This window comes from Eptatretus burgeri, chromosome 9 (assembly GCF_056783735.1).
Source record: "Eptatretus burgeri isolate ZD-2024b chromosome 9, Ebu_testis_v1, whole genome shotgun sequence".
NCBI classification, from domain to species: domain Eukaryota; kingdom Metazoa; phylum Chordata; class Myxini; order Myxiniformes; family Myxinidae; genus Eptatretus; species Eptatretus burgeri.
Window position 1 is genome coordinate 20,892,656 of NC_140969.1, and position 12,787 is coordinate 20,905,442.

At 41.4% G+C, this 12,787-nt stretch overlaps 1 protein-coding gene and 1 pseudogene across 6 annotated transcripts in view; one reads left to right on the forward strand and one right to left on the reverse strand.

Moving 5' to 3' along the window:
- LOC147019669 (histone-lysine N-methyltransferase SUV39H1-like) overlaps positions 1 to 12,787 on the reverse strand; it is a 136,050-nt gene that overhangs the window by 111,316 nt on the left and 11,947 nt on the right. For 5 of the 6 annotated variants that reach the window (XM_085894277.1, XM_085894276.1, XM_085894274.1 and 2 more), the window contains exon 3: positions 11,203 to 11,371. In XM_085894277.1, coding sequence (XP_085750403.1) covers positions 11,203 to 11,371 — 169 coding nt within the window. Of the gene's footprint in view, positions 1 to 5,966; positions 6,031 to 11,202; positions 11,372 to 12,787 lie in introns of those variants that run through there. The other variant, XM_085894278.1, reaches the window with a different exon arrangement.
- On the forward strand, positions 771 to 6,688 carry LOC147019670 (uncharacterized; annotated as a pseudogene).

Here is a 12,787-nt window from a genome sequence, read left to right on the forward strand (position 1 = left end):
CAAAAGGTTTGAGGCTTGGAATATGATGGGATACAACATGGGACCCTCAAACGGGCATTCTTAAGTTTCATCTGACGTACCATTGCTTGGGGCGACCACTTAAAGTACCCCCAAATTCAAATTTAATTAGCATGATTGAGTACATGAATGAAACCAGTGCCAAAATGTTCTCCGAGAAGGTAGAAATAAAGATCCGCCATTCTTAAGTGTCAAATCCTGTACCAAGTCCAGTTAAGAACGGGTTAAAGGTCAGGGTCAGTGCTGCTGGGGGGTGGGGGGGGGTTAATTAGCATAATTAAGTACATGAATGAAACAAGCGCTAAATTGTTAATCTTTTGGGTGAAAATCAAGATCCGCAATTCTTAAGTGTCAACTCCTGTACTTGGTCTACTTAAGAACGCCCCTAATTAGCACCAATTACCATATTAATTAGCATGATTGAGTACAAAGATGGAAGTTTGGCCAAAATGTCTCTCAGACCACCCTGTCCATGGATTGGCCATTCTTAGGTGTCAACTCCTGTACCTAGTCCACTTAAGAACGGCTCAAATGTGATCATCTCATCCTTTATCATGTTTATAAAAACATTATTTTAATCCGCAATATCTGTCTCTCGGCCTGATATCATTTAATCGATTTACCGGTACTTTAATTTACGCCATGTCCTAATTAAACCTGGTAACACAAGAAATTTCATTTTATTTTGCCGATTGCAAAAACAAAATGTTTCCTTTAAAAAAAACCTTTCCCGAACATTGTTCTATCCAAAATAATATTGCCTTTTCAGATAAGTGACAATGGATATGCAAGACCCTGATTGGTCTCCTAACATTGCCAGGACTGAGACCCCAAGCCCAGTTCCGACACCTCAGAGACGCTGTATCCTTCATATGCATCAGAGTTCGGGAAAGAGGCCATGCCTTGAAGTGTTACCATTCGGTGAACAACAATGGGCCACAGTACAAAAAGCTGCATCAAACAGGCGTAAAAAACGAAATTTCGAGAATTCAGTCTACCGCGATGTCGTTCTTGATCTACCTGAAAGCCCAAGGGAAAAGGATGGATATCATGTTAGCTGTTATAAAAACTTTACTGCAGTTTCAGCCAGCCAGTCACCTGTCGACATTGGTCACACTGCGAGTACCTCTACGACAACACATTTACGTTCTGCAACCGCAACCTCAGATGAAAAGCCATCCACTTCCAGTAATATTTCCACCGCAATGTTTGTTTTGTGGCAACACAAAAAAGCGCAAAAAGGGTGGGCTTGAAGTTGCTGGCGCTTGCGAAACTCTCGAGGCTAGCCAAAGCATTCAGGAGGCGGCTTTGGTATTAAATGATGCTAAAATCTTGTCTAACATCAGTGGCATTGACCTCGTCGCCAAGGAAGTGAAATATCATCAGTCTTGCAAGAGTTCGTTTCTGATGTCGGCAAACAGAGTATGTGATCGTGACAGGAAGAGTGCCGAAAGTCCATCGACCAGTACCACCAACCAGTCAGCTGTTAATGATATTCAAGCATATGTTGAGCAATCTGTCCTCAGAAACAAAAGGCCAAAACTCCTTACATGTATGCAAGGTATTTGGACTTATGCAATATATCATCAGAAACTCCTCTAAATAACGTTCAAAGCCTAATGCGGAATTTGAAGGGGAAATTTGGTGACAAACTTAAATTTCAAACTCCACTCGGAAAGAAATTAGGATTGATAATGTACAGTTCTGAAATGTCTGATGACGCAGTACGCGTCGCATATGACTATGCCTCCGATGATGAACAATTTGTGACTAAGCCGCTCTGCTACTCAGGAAACAACTACTTGATGTTCAAAAAAAGGATTTGCCCAAAAATCCGACTTTAGATGACCTGAAGGGATGTGATGTATCCCCCCGCCCCCACTTCTGTTATCTACTTTCTTCACCACCTTGTACTGTGGACAAAATCCCACAAAATGTACCGATCATGTCATGCGCCACGTTAAATCATCCTGTGATGATGCCCTCTTCATTACTAGGAGAGGTAAAGTCAAACCAGCAAAGCAAGTGGCACTGGGTGTCGCTGTGAAATCTGTCACAGGTAGCAAAAAGGTTGTGCAGGTGTTAAATCGATTTGGGCACTGCATAAATTACAACAGCTTAGAGGAATTGGAAACAGAAACAGCAGAGCAACTTCAAGAAAGGTCCTGTCCTGATGGAACCATCAAAGACAAGCCAATGGGTGTTGCATTTGATAACTTCGATGAGTTGACAAATACATTATCTGGTGCAGACACACTACATTATACAATGGGAATAATGTATCAGAATGTACCAGATGAATCAGAAGAAACAAGGTCAGTTGAACCAAGCGAGTCAGTCTCATTGCCGCCAATAGTCCCTAGCACCAGGAAGGGGTGAAAACGATAACTGGAGCAACAAGAGGTATCACTGGAACCATATTGTAAAAAACCAAAAATGACAGTTTTCAGTTACAAGCACGTAGATGTCTTCAACCTCCCTGATGTCAGTGGTGCTGCAAGAAACTTGGACCTGATGTGGATGATGAGTCATGCTCTAGATGTAGGCAAGGTTCCAATGTGGGTCGGGTATAATGCCAAAAAGTACGAAGACAAGAGGTCAGATACATGCCCAACCTGAGACAGCCAATCACTAGTCTTGACATCATACAAGAGACGCTCATCACAACCCAAAGATTTGCCAAAGAGTGCGAGCAGAAATTTGGAATTGTCACGTATGACCTGAATGCGGCATAATCTGCCATGCAGATTCAAGCCACAGAAAAGCCCCAATTTGATGATGTCTTCATAATGCCAGGTGTGTTTCACATTGAGATGGCATTTTTTAAAGCGGTCGGGAAGATCATCTCTGATTCAGGAGGACCTGACATGCTAACTAATACTGACGTCCTAGCCCCAGGGTCACTGAACGGCTTCCTATCAGGAAAACATTTTAATCGCTGCAAAAGGTTGCATCCAATACTAGCCCCTGCCTTTGAGATCCTCCACTTTTTGGCATTCATGAAGACCGACGAGGAAAAGGATCGACTAGAGGAATTCATCAACAATGTACACAGTGGTGAAGTTGCACTCGAGTCAATAGGTGCATCAGATGTCTTCGTTGCTGGCAAAACTGCCAATACCAAGTACACAGACGAAACAAGATCTGGAACACATGGCTACATCGCTCAATTTTGGATGATGTACATCGATTACATTCGTCTTTACCACAACCTGGAGAGAGTGATAAAAACAAATGACATAGATCTATACATCTTCACACTGACTGCAGTCATAGACCTCTTCTTCGCTACAAACCATGTCAACTATTGCAGATGGTTGACAAAATTCCAACTTGACCTGATGAATATCCACGAATCGCACCCCAGACTCCGAGAAATTCTTGAGAAAGGTGCGTTCACTGTCCGAAGAACTGACCATGCTTTCAGCCGTGTTCCTGTCGATTTAACTCTGGAGCAAACGGTCAACGCTGACACAGCGTCTCGCCTCACAGGGATATCGTCTGCCACAAATAGTTATACTGCTCGTTTGAGATGGATGGTCACAAAATCTACCAGGGCTTCTTTCATAAGCCTTGTGCAAGAGATGGCAGGTTTGATTGTGAATGATGATGTTGCTGCAGAACTCCGACCTGCACGAATAGATCGTGATATGCGTGACTTGAAGAAGGTCATGAAACAAATAGAAGACTCTCGCAATCCCTTTGAGACGGAAGTCGAAACAGAAGCATCACAGAAGAAACTGTTCAACATTAACACCGGGAAGGCGACCAGTGATGAAATTCGTGAAAGTCTGCTCAGAATTCCAAAAGAGGGACAGGCACGCCACCAAGATTTCCTGGATTCCTGCATTGCTGATCCCAACAGGTTTGAAGAGAAGATAACAAAGGCAAAACTGAAGACCTTTTCAGATGGATGTGCAAAGAACCGAAGAACAGAAAACAAGAAAATATTGGAGCTGAAGGGTACTAGAGATCTGATGGTACTAGCCACCAAAAGGAATCTGGACTTGCCGTTCATTTTTGAATATCCACTCACACCAGTCCATTTGTCAATGTGCAGTACAGATGGAACTCGAGGGGGAGCACTCCTCCGCCGCCAATACTGCTAGGTCACTCAAGTAAACCTGATATCCTATTCATTCAATTTGACATCAACAGTGCTCACAAAGTTATAGTTTGCAACTTTCCCTTTTACAGACTCAATTCATTCGTCATAACTAGATTCCTTGAGACAGAAATTGATTTTATGTGGGTATATCCACCTGAAGTTCCAAAATCAGCCGCAATTATAATTTTGGCATGTTTTTTGTTGGAAATCACTTATAACATGTAGAAATGCAAAAAATAAAAATAAAATAAAAAAATCGAAATTTTGTTGAAAAAAAAAGTTGAAAAAAAATTTTTTCTCGAACAATTTTTTTTGGGGGGGGGTGGAAATCACTTAAAACATGTAGAAATGCAAAAAAAAAATCAAATATTTTTTCAAAATGGCCGCCATAGCGGCCATATTGGATTTTGGACCAAGTCCAAAATCTAATGGCATGATCCTTGGACCATACCTAATCCCCCCACCAAGTTTCGTCGAAATCCGTCGGAGTTTTTCCGTAATACTGTTCACAAACAAACAAACAAATAAACCAATGTCACCCCCAGGGTGACCAGTATCTTGCCAAAATGTGAACATGAGTGACTTATTTATTCGATTAAAGTTACTCAAAAATAAGGGTTTCGTCGACCATGATGCTTGACCTTTTTGTGACCTTGACCTTTGACCTTTATATTTACGTACGGTTAATAGTATCTCTCCAGGACCGTTGTACATGAAATATCAAGAGATTTTGATGAGAACTGAGGAAATAAAATTTTCATGAAAAATCCGTTTTTTCGTCATTACGTCATCAAATGACATCATAGCGTCAAACTTTTGACAGATCTGGAAAGCACTTATCAAGCACTTTCATATGAGGTATTACTCGATATGGTATCTAAGATTTCAAAATTTGACCTTGGGGTCAAAAACTTTCAACCTCCAGCGCTAACCATGAAGGTCAAGGCCGATCGCCCCAAAAGTTAATCAGCTGAGCACCAGACCATGAACCATATTCCCATGAAGTTTGAAGACGATCCGATCAAAATTACTCAAAAAACAAGGGTTTCGTCGACTCCCCTGATTTGCGACAAAGTGACCTTGACCTTGAAAATTTTATGCGCTGAAAGGGACCTCTATAGGACTCTGATAGGCGAAGTTACAAAAATTTCCAATGATAACTGTGCTCTGCAGAGTGATCGATACGTGATTACAGACAAACAATAAAATAAAAAAATAAAAAACATACAAGCTGACTAACATATCTTGCAAAAACTTCGTTTTGGCAAGATAACAAACAAACAAACAGAAAGGGGTGAAAACAGTAACCTCCGATCTTCGATGGCGGAGGTTAACTATGGCAAAAGCAGAAAAAAAGTGCTCTTCAAATTACTGGAGTCAAAGGTGAATGATGCCGAATGCAGTCCTAAATTCAAACGTGCTTGCATTATCGATGGCCCATTTCTTCTCCATTCCCTACCACCAAATTAGCCAGCCACCTATGGGGGTCTCGCAAGAAGCATACTGATTCAAACAGTGGCGCTGTCGAGTGTGGAACTTCATCTAGTCTTCGATGATTACCCACAGCCATCTTTGAAAAGACATGGAACGGGGAAGGAGAGGAGCAGATGACCGCGAGTTTTTGATAACTGGCCCAGAACAAAAACGACCGAAAGATCTAAGCAATGCCCTGAAATCAAGGTCATTTAAGAGACAGCTCCCCAAGTTCCTAGTGAGAGAATGGCAAGACCAGGCATACAAACAGATCATCGGAAGCCGTCAGCTCTATCTTGACATTCCCGGAAAATGCTATCACTACGAAGTCGGTGATGGAGTTCTCAGACGCGATTCCGTTGAATACCTTAGAAACAACCACGAAGAGGCAGATACGAAGATATGTCTCCATGCAAAATCTGTGGAGAGTACTGAGAAACAAGGGGACATAGTCATTCGTGCGTCAGATACAGACATAGCAATCGTCATGTTGTATCACTGTAGCAAGTTTCAGTCACCCTTGTGGATGGATGTTGGTACTGGAGCCAAGAATAACCAAAGATATATCAGCATTACCGCCATCTACGAGTTACTTGGACCTCAGATATGTGCAGCATTGCCGGGATTCCACGCGTTCACAGGCAGTGACTACACTGCGGCATTTGTTCGCAAAGGCAAAGTCAAACCATTTGCTAAGCTGGAAAAGAATAAAGAGGCACAGAAAGCATTCCAAAGCCTGGCGACTGAAACAGAACTGAGTCAAAAAACTCGAAAGACCCTGCAAACTTTCACCACAATCATGTATGGTGCAAAGTACACCAGCAAGGTGACACTCAATGGTTATCGGTACAAGGTGTTTGAAAAGGGCTATGGACCAAAGTCGACAGCAAAGAACCCATTGGAGAAACTTAAGGGCATAAACGCAAGTGCCAATCCACCATGACCAAGAGCTCATTATGCATATGAAACGTGCATCATTTGTTGCTCACATGTGGCTGAATGCTGATGTCGCCGAAATCCAACAGCACCCTACGGAATCAAATGGTTGAGACTTTGACAATGGATATTATCAGCCAATTTGGCATGAAGGGCCACAAATTCCAGAGGAAGATGAGCTCAATGGTGATGAAAGTATTGAAGAGGAGAACATGACCGTCTCATCGGATGACGAGTCAGACTGGACAGAAGATGATTAAGGAACACAATGCACAACAACCAGTTACTACCTGTGACTTCTTTAATGTCATCAATACAATCAAACTACAGTTAGAAATAACTCCATCAGTAATTTCATATAATTAATAGTGATCATTACAACTCACAACCAAATATCAGCAGTCACTATCGCATTTTCGTCCATGTTGTAATCTTGTTTCAAATTTTATTAAACTCTGTTTTCGCATATATAATGTGTATTGTTCATTCATTTTATCCCCGTTCTTAAGTGGACTAGGTACAGGAGTTGACACTTAAGAATGGCCAATCCATGGACAGGGTGGTCTGAGAGACATTTTGGCCTGAATCCCATCTTTGTACTCAATCATGCTAATTAGCATGGTAATTAGTGCTAATTAGGGGAGTTCTGAAGTAGACTAAGTACAGGAGTTGACACTTAAGAATGGCGGATCTTGATTTTCACCCAAAAGATGAACAATTTAGTGCTGGTTTCATTCATATACCTAATTATCCCCCTGGCAGCACTGACCCTGACCTTTGACCCGTTCTTAACTGGACTTGGTACAGGATTTGACACTTAAGAATGGCTGAAACTGTCAGGGTACCCTACTGGATATTTTGGTGCAAGTCTCATTTTTGTACTCAATCATGCTAATTAACGTGATAATTACCACTAATTAGGGGCATTCTTAAGTAGGCTAAGTACAGGAGTTGACACTTAAGAATGTCGGATCTTTATTTCTACCTTCGAGGAGAACATTTTGGCACTGGTTTCATTCATGTACTCAATCATGCTAATTAAACTTGGATTTGGGGGTACTTTAAGTGGTCGCCCCAAGGAATGGTATGGGAGATGAAACTTAAGAATGCCCGTTTGAGGGTCCCATGTTGTATCCCATCATATTCCAAGCCTCAAACCTTTTGTACTCGCAATGATAAACAAATCTCCATGGGCTCCTGGACTACATGGCATGTTATCTTTTAGGTGTTTGCCAAAACTTCAGGGACAATTTTTTTGGGATCAGATCATGATCTCAAAGTCAAAAACTATCTGAAATCACAGTTTTGACACCACTTACTATGCAAGGATGGGATACATCATTGCCTTTTGATGAGAGATAATTTCCCAATTGGCGTAATAATACAACGGTAATTAGTCCTAATGTGTAGTGATATCAGCTGAATGAGCCAATCAGCTGCGAGCTATAAACATGGCATTGGGCCAAGAGTGTGCTATTCCCTTTGAGAACAGTACCAGTGAGCCAGAGCCAATTCAATGCTGTGACACTAGGAAAGGTAGAAGAGTGCATCCATGCTTGGCGAGACACCCAGAAGGAGCCTGAGAGAAGTATTGCTCAGGAGCTAGCCAGTGGAGCATTGCCTTGTGATCATGTTTTTCACCAGTGGTGTTTCAGCAGATTCACCAACATAAGTAAAATTGAAAGAGCTCAGAAGCGTAAGGTAAGTACTATGGATTATAATCTTTATGAATCACTCAGTGTGACTTGGAGCTGCTGCTCTCACAGATACTCATTGTTCATGTGAATTGCCAGAATGCAACACTTCCTTATCTTTACTTGTACTTGTGAACACAGACAGTCTCACCTCTGCACTGCAATGATCAGACTCTCCCTTGGTTCATCTTACCACCCAACACAGCCAGACTGATACCATTGCACAATCAGTCCCTGTTCATAATGAATAATCAGCCCTGTTTATTTATTCAAGGAGTTCTGCACTCAATCATAGGCTGAGAAAATTAACAGTATGTATAGTAGTACTCTGTCTATCATTCACTCATTCAGCATGTTGGTATGGAAGTGGACAAAGAAGGTTGTTCAACAGATGAACCAACACAGAAGACACCACTCATCTTCTGCAATACGCTGAGCACACATTTTGACAAACATTTGTGTCATTTGTGCCCGCAAAGAAATAAATGTGCGGACTAAGAGGAAGTCAACCATTATAAAGAATTTGAAAGCTGTCACTGACTGCAGGTATGACTTTTCAAGACTGAGTAAACTCCTGGGGTCACAGTTCTGCAATGATATACTAGTTGTAATTGTGGCCGTGTGTGAACTGTGTGAACTAAGATTGACTGAGCATCGTCTATCAGCAGTTTAGAGAGGTTTAACCAAGCTGCCCTGCAGAAGAATGATGAAAGTATTCTTATGTACACGTGAGGAGGTGACTGTGTCGCAAAGGAAGCTAAGATACCACAGGAAATGCCACAAATCCTACACGGGATTTCTGTATCCAAACACCAAGAATACCGCTACTGGAAGTAGAACGTGAGTACTCTCATTATTCGACACCGGGACTTCAAGCCTGTTATAGTGAGATCACTGTTTTGTTTAGTTTCCCAAATTGACACTTGCAACTCATCACACGACACAAAATGGTATTGAATAATGTTGTCAAAATCATGAGTTGTTTCGGTCATTGTAGCAGTTATGAAACCGTATCTCGGTTTGAAAGCTCTCTTGCAATGAACCAGCTTCAGAGTAACTCCCGCCTACCGGATGGCTTTACCGAGGACGTTTTCATCACTCGAGTCTGGACAGCATTGATTCCCAGGAGGAGGCACTCTCTGGGGCAGGTAGCACTCACCGTACTAATGGCATAATGTTTCAACAGAGCATCGTTGATATAGCTGTACCGCGGTCCCATCAAAGTTTCTTGCCTTTGAGTAAGCGGGTATGTGTTCTCACACGACAAAATGTAAAAATTGCTCCACATCACCAAACAGTACCACAGCACTTTCTAATTGTCACATGCCACTGTTGACAGGGATGAACATATCCAACTCTGTGCTATGAAGGACTTCTTGTTCGTTGCCATGAAAACCATGTGCAGAGATTAGCATCCCAGGCTGGAGTGCTTACAATCAGGATCAGCAGGCTTCGACACTTCTAAAATCGGCTATTCATCATATGCCTGCAATAGAAGCTTCCCTGACTGACATGTACATTGTCAAACATATCCTGTCTACCTCTGTAGAAATGGCTGATTGCTTGAAGTTGGAAACTATCACTCTCATGCTTCACCAGGCAATCTATGCCAAAGCTGTGCAGATAATGTGGGATAATGCTGCTCTGCAGGAAATGCTTGTTGTAAGGACAGGACAGTTTCATACTGTGATGTCTTTCATGGCAGTCATTGATTGGCAAGTGCTTCAGCATGGCTGGCCTAGAATATATACTTGTGGAATTGGAGACGTTGGCCTTGGGTTCAATGAATGGAGTCATCAGTAGGCACTTGCTGCAAAATAAGTGTGTTTTGCAGCCCGGTGCTCTTGTCATAAAGCAAATCATGCACCCCTCTGTGTCGATACGAGGCGTGCAAGAACGAAACGCATAATATGGAGGACGACAGTGACAGTGATGAAGAAAATATGCACATAATGTGCCCTTAATATTGCATTGTATACTGCATACTTTATTTCATCCTTGTTCAAATTAACCTACACAAATAAAGAACAAAAAAACAAGAATCGAGCGAGAGGGGACAAGCCAGAAATAGCAGAGCTCGTTGAGCGACCCTTTGTGATAAGTATTAATTCACACATGTGAACGAAACTAAAAATATACATATACTAACAGTAAATACAACATAAATCAATAATGCTATCAAACAAATATTGCAATGAGTTTTTTTTTTGTAATGTGTTCTGGAGTGTAGTTGTCAGTTTATCTGGTAAATAAATTGTAGTCTGTGTGAAATAAACACACTTCAGGTATATCCGAATCTGTACTGCTTTGTGACGAGTTCCAAGTAGCTTAGCAAAAGGGAATTCTGTTATGAGGTTGTTCACAAGGTGGTGTCTACAAGCATTTCAAATCCCAGCCCCCTGGGATGTCTGGTTTTTCAGTTCGTGAGTGTTGAAGTTGGCCACACAGGTGGAAATTGCTGATTTTAAGCTTATATTTTGCAACGTTCCATATAGCTTAGCACAGTGAGCCTTTCAGGTACAAGTGAGTTTTTGGTTTTTTTCATAAGGTTATTCACTGGGTTGATGTCTATAAGCATTCCGTATTACAGTCCCCTGGAAAGTCTGGTTTTTCAGTTAGCAAATGTTTCAGTTGGCTCCACTGGTCAAAATAGCATATTTTGACTGATGGACCCAACTAAAGGGGTGAAACACCAATCCTAACACCCCTGGAAATGACAAAATTGCATTTTTAGATCATACATGACCGGAAGACCATAGTCTGTGGAAAAATGAAAACATAACTTCCGTCCACTCTCAGTGGCAGAGGTAGAAATTAACAATCCAAAAACAAAAACAGCAAGTAAATATAAAAATTATAATTTTTAACTATTTACTGAACATTATTGTCTCTGTCAAACTTGTTTATTTTTCTTTCAACATCTACATTATCATGTGAAACACTGGGAACTACTGTTTTCATTGTATGATCCACCTGGAGAGCCAATCGCGATGTGACACTGATGGAGACGGCGTTGGTCCTCAGACACGGGTGTACCACCGATGAACAAATGGCAATGAAGGCCATCCATTTTGCAACCCAGTGCTGTAACCACACCATGGATCTGCACCGCAATTTCTCGCGTTGGTGCAAGTACCAAGACCTACAAAAGTTGGATATTAGAGCTGCTCAACATTGTGCAACATGACCTATATAACTGCCTTTACAAAACCAAACTGTCTCAATCTACTTTTCTCAACTTTGAAATTCAACTCCATTGTATACCAAAAAGTAAAGAGAGAGTACAATGCTGAGAATACCAATTCTAAACTTTTATGCAACTCTGTGATAAATTATGCATTTCTCAGAGGTATTGCATCCTAAATGTAAACATTTAAACTATATTCTAGACCTACAGTGGCCTGCAGAAGTATTCACCCCTGCCAATAATGCCACATTTAGATGAATTACAAATTATGTAGAAACAATTTTTCCAAATGAACTTTTTTTATTCAGAACTGAAGAGATAAAACTAAAACAATGTGAGGTTGAAAGAAGTTACACATCAGGAATACCTGCAAAAAATAAAAAATAAATAAAAGGTACAAATCAAAATTCACTGGTTGAAAAGTATTCAGCACTTTAGGTCAGTACTTGGTGGAAGCACCTTTTGCAGCAATGAGAGCCAAGAGTCAAGTTGAGTCTTTTTGGGTGAGTCTCGACTAGATTTGCATAGCAAACCTCCATGGAGAAACCTTTGCCCATTCTTCATATGAAAAGTTCTGCCAAGTTTTATGGGGATCATCAATGGACTGCAATCTTCAAGCCCCACCATAAATGTTCAATTGGGTTCAAGTCAAGACTTTGACTGGACCACTGAAGAACATTTATTTTCTTCTTATTCAGCCACTGTAGTGCGACTAGAGTTTTGTGCTTCGGATCATTGTCCTGCTGAAAAGTGAATCTCCTACCCAGTTTCAGATTTATGGCTGACTCAAGGTTTTTAATCAATGATTCTCCTGTACTTTGCACCATTCATTGTCCTTTCTATGCTGACAAGCTTGCCAGTCCCTGCTGATGAAAAGCAGCTCCATAACATGATGCTGCCAACAGCATGCTTGACATTAGGGATACTGGGTGATGTGCAGTGTTTGGCTTGTGCCAGACGGAACGCTTTTAATTTAAACCAAAAAGTTCAATTTTTGTCTCATATGACAACAAAACATTTCCCAACATGCCTGCTCGATCATGAAGATAATTTTTCGCAAACTCCATACGAGCATCCAGATGCGTCTTTCAGTAATGGCTTCCCTCTTGCCACCTGTCCATGGAGGCCAGCTTTATGAAGGAAATGGGATGTTGTTGATTGATGAACACTCACCCCCATCTTGGACATAGAGCCTTGTGGATCTTTTCGTTATTGTTGGATTTACAGTGACACTGAACCAGTTTTCTGCTTGCCCGGCTGCTGAGTTTGGATGGGCGACCTGATCTGGGTAGTTTGGGTGGTAGGATACATATTTCACTTATTAATGATGGATTTCGCCGTACTCAAACGGATAATGAGTGACTTTGAAAT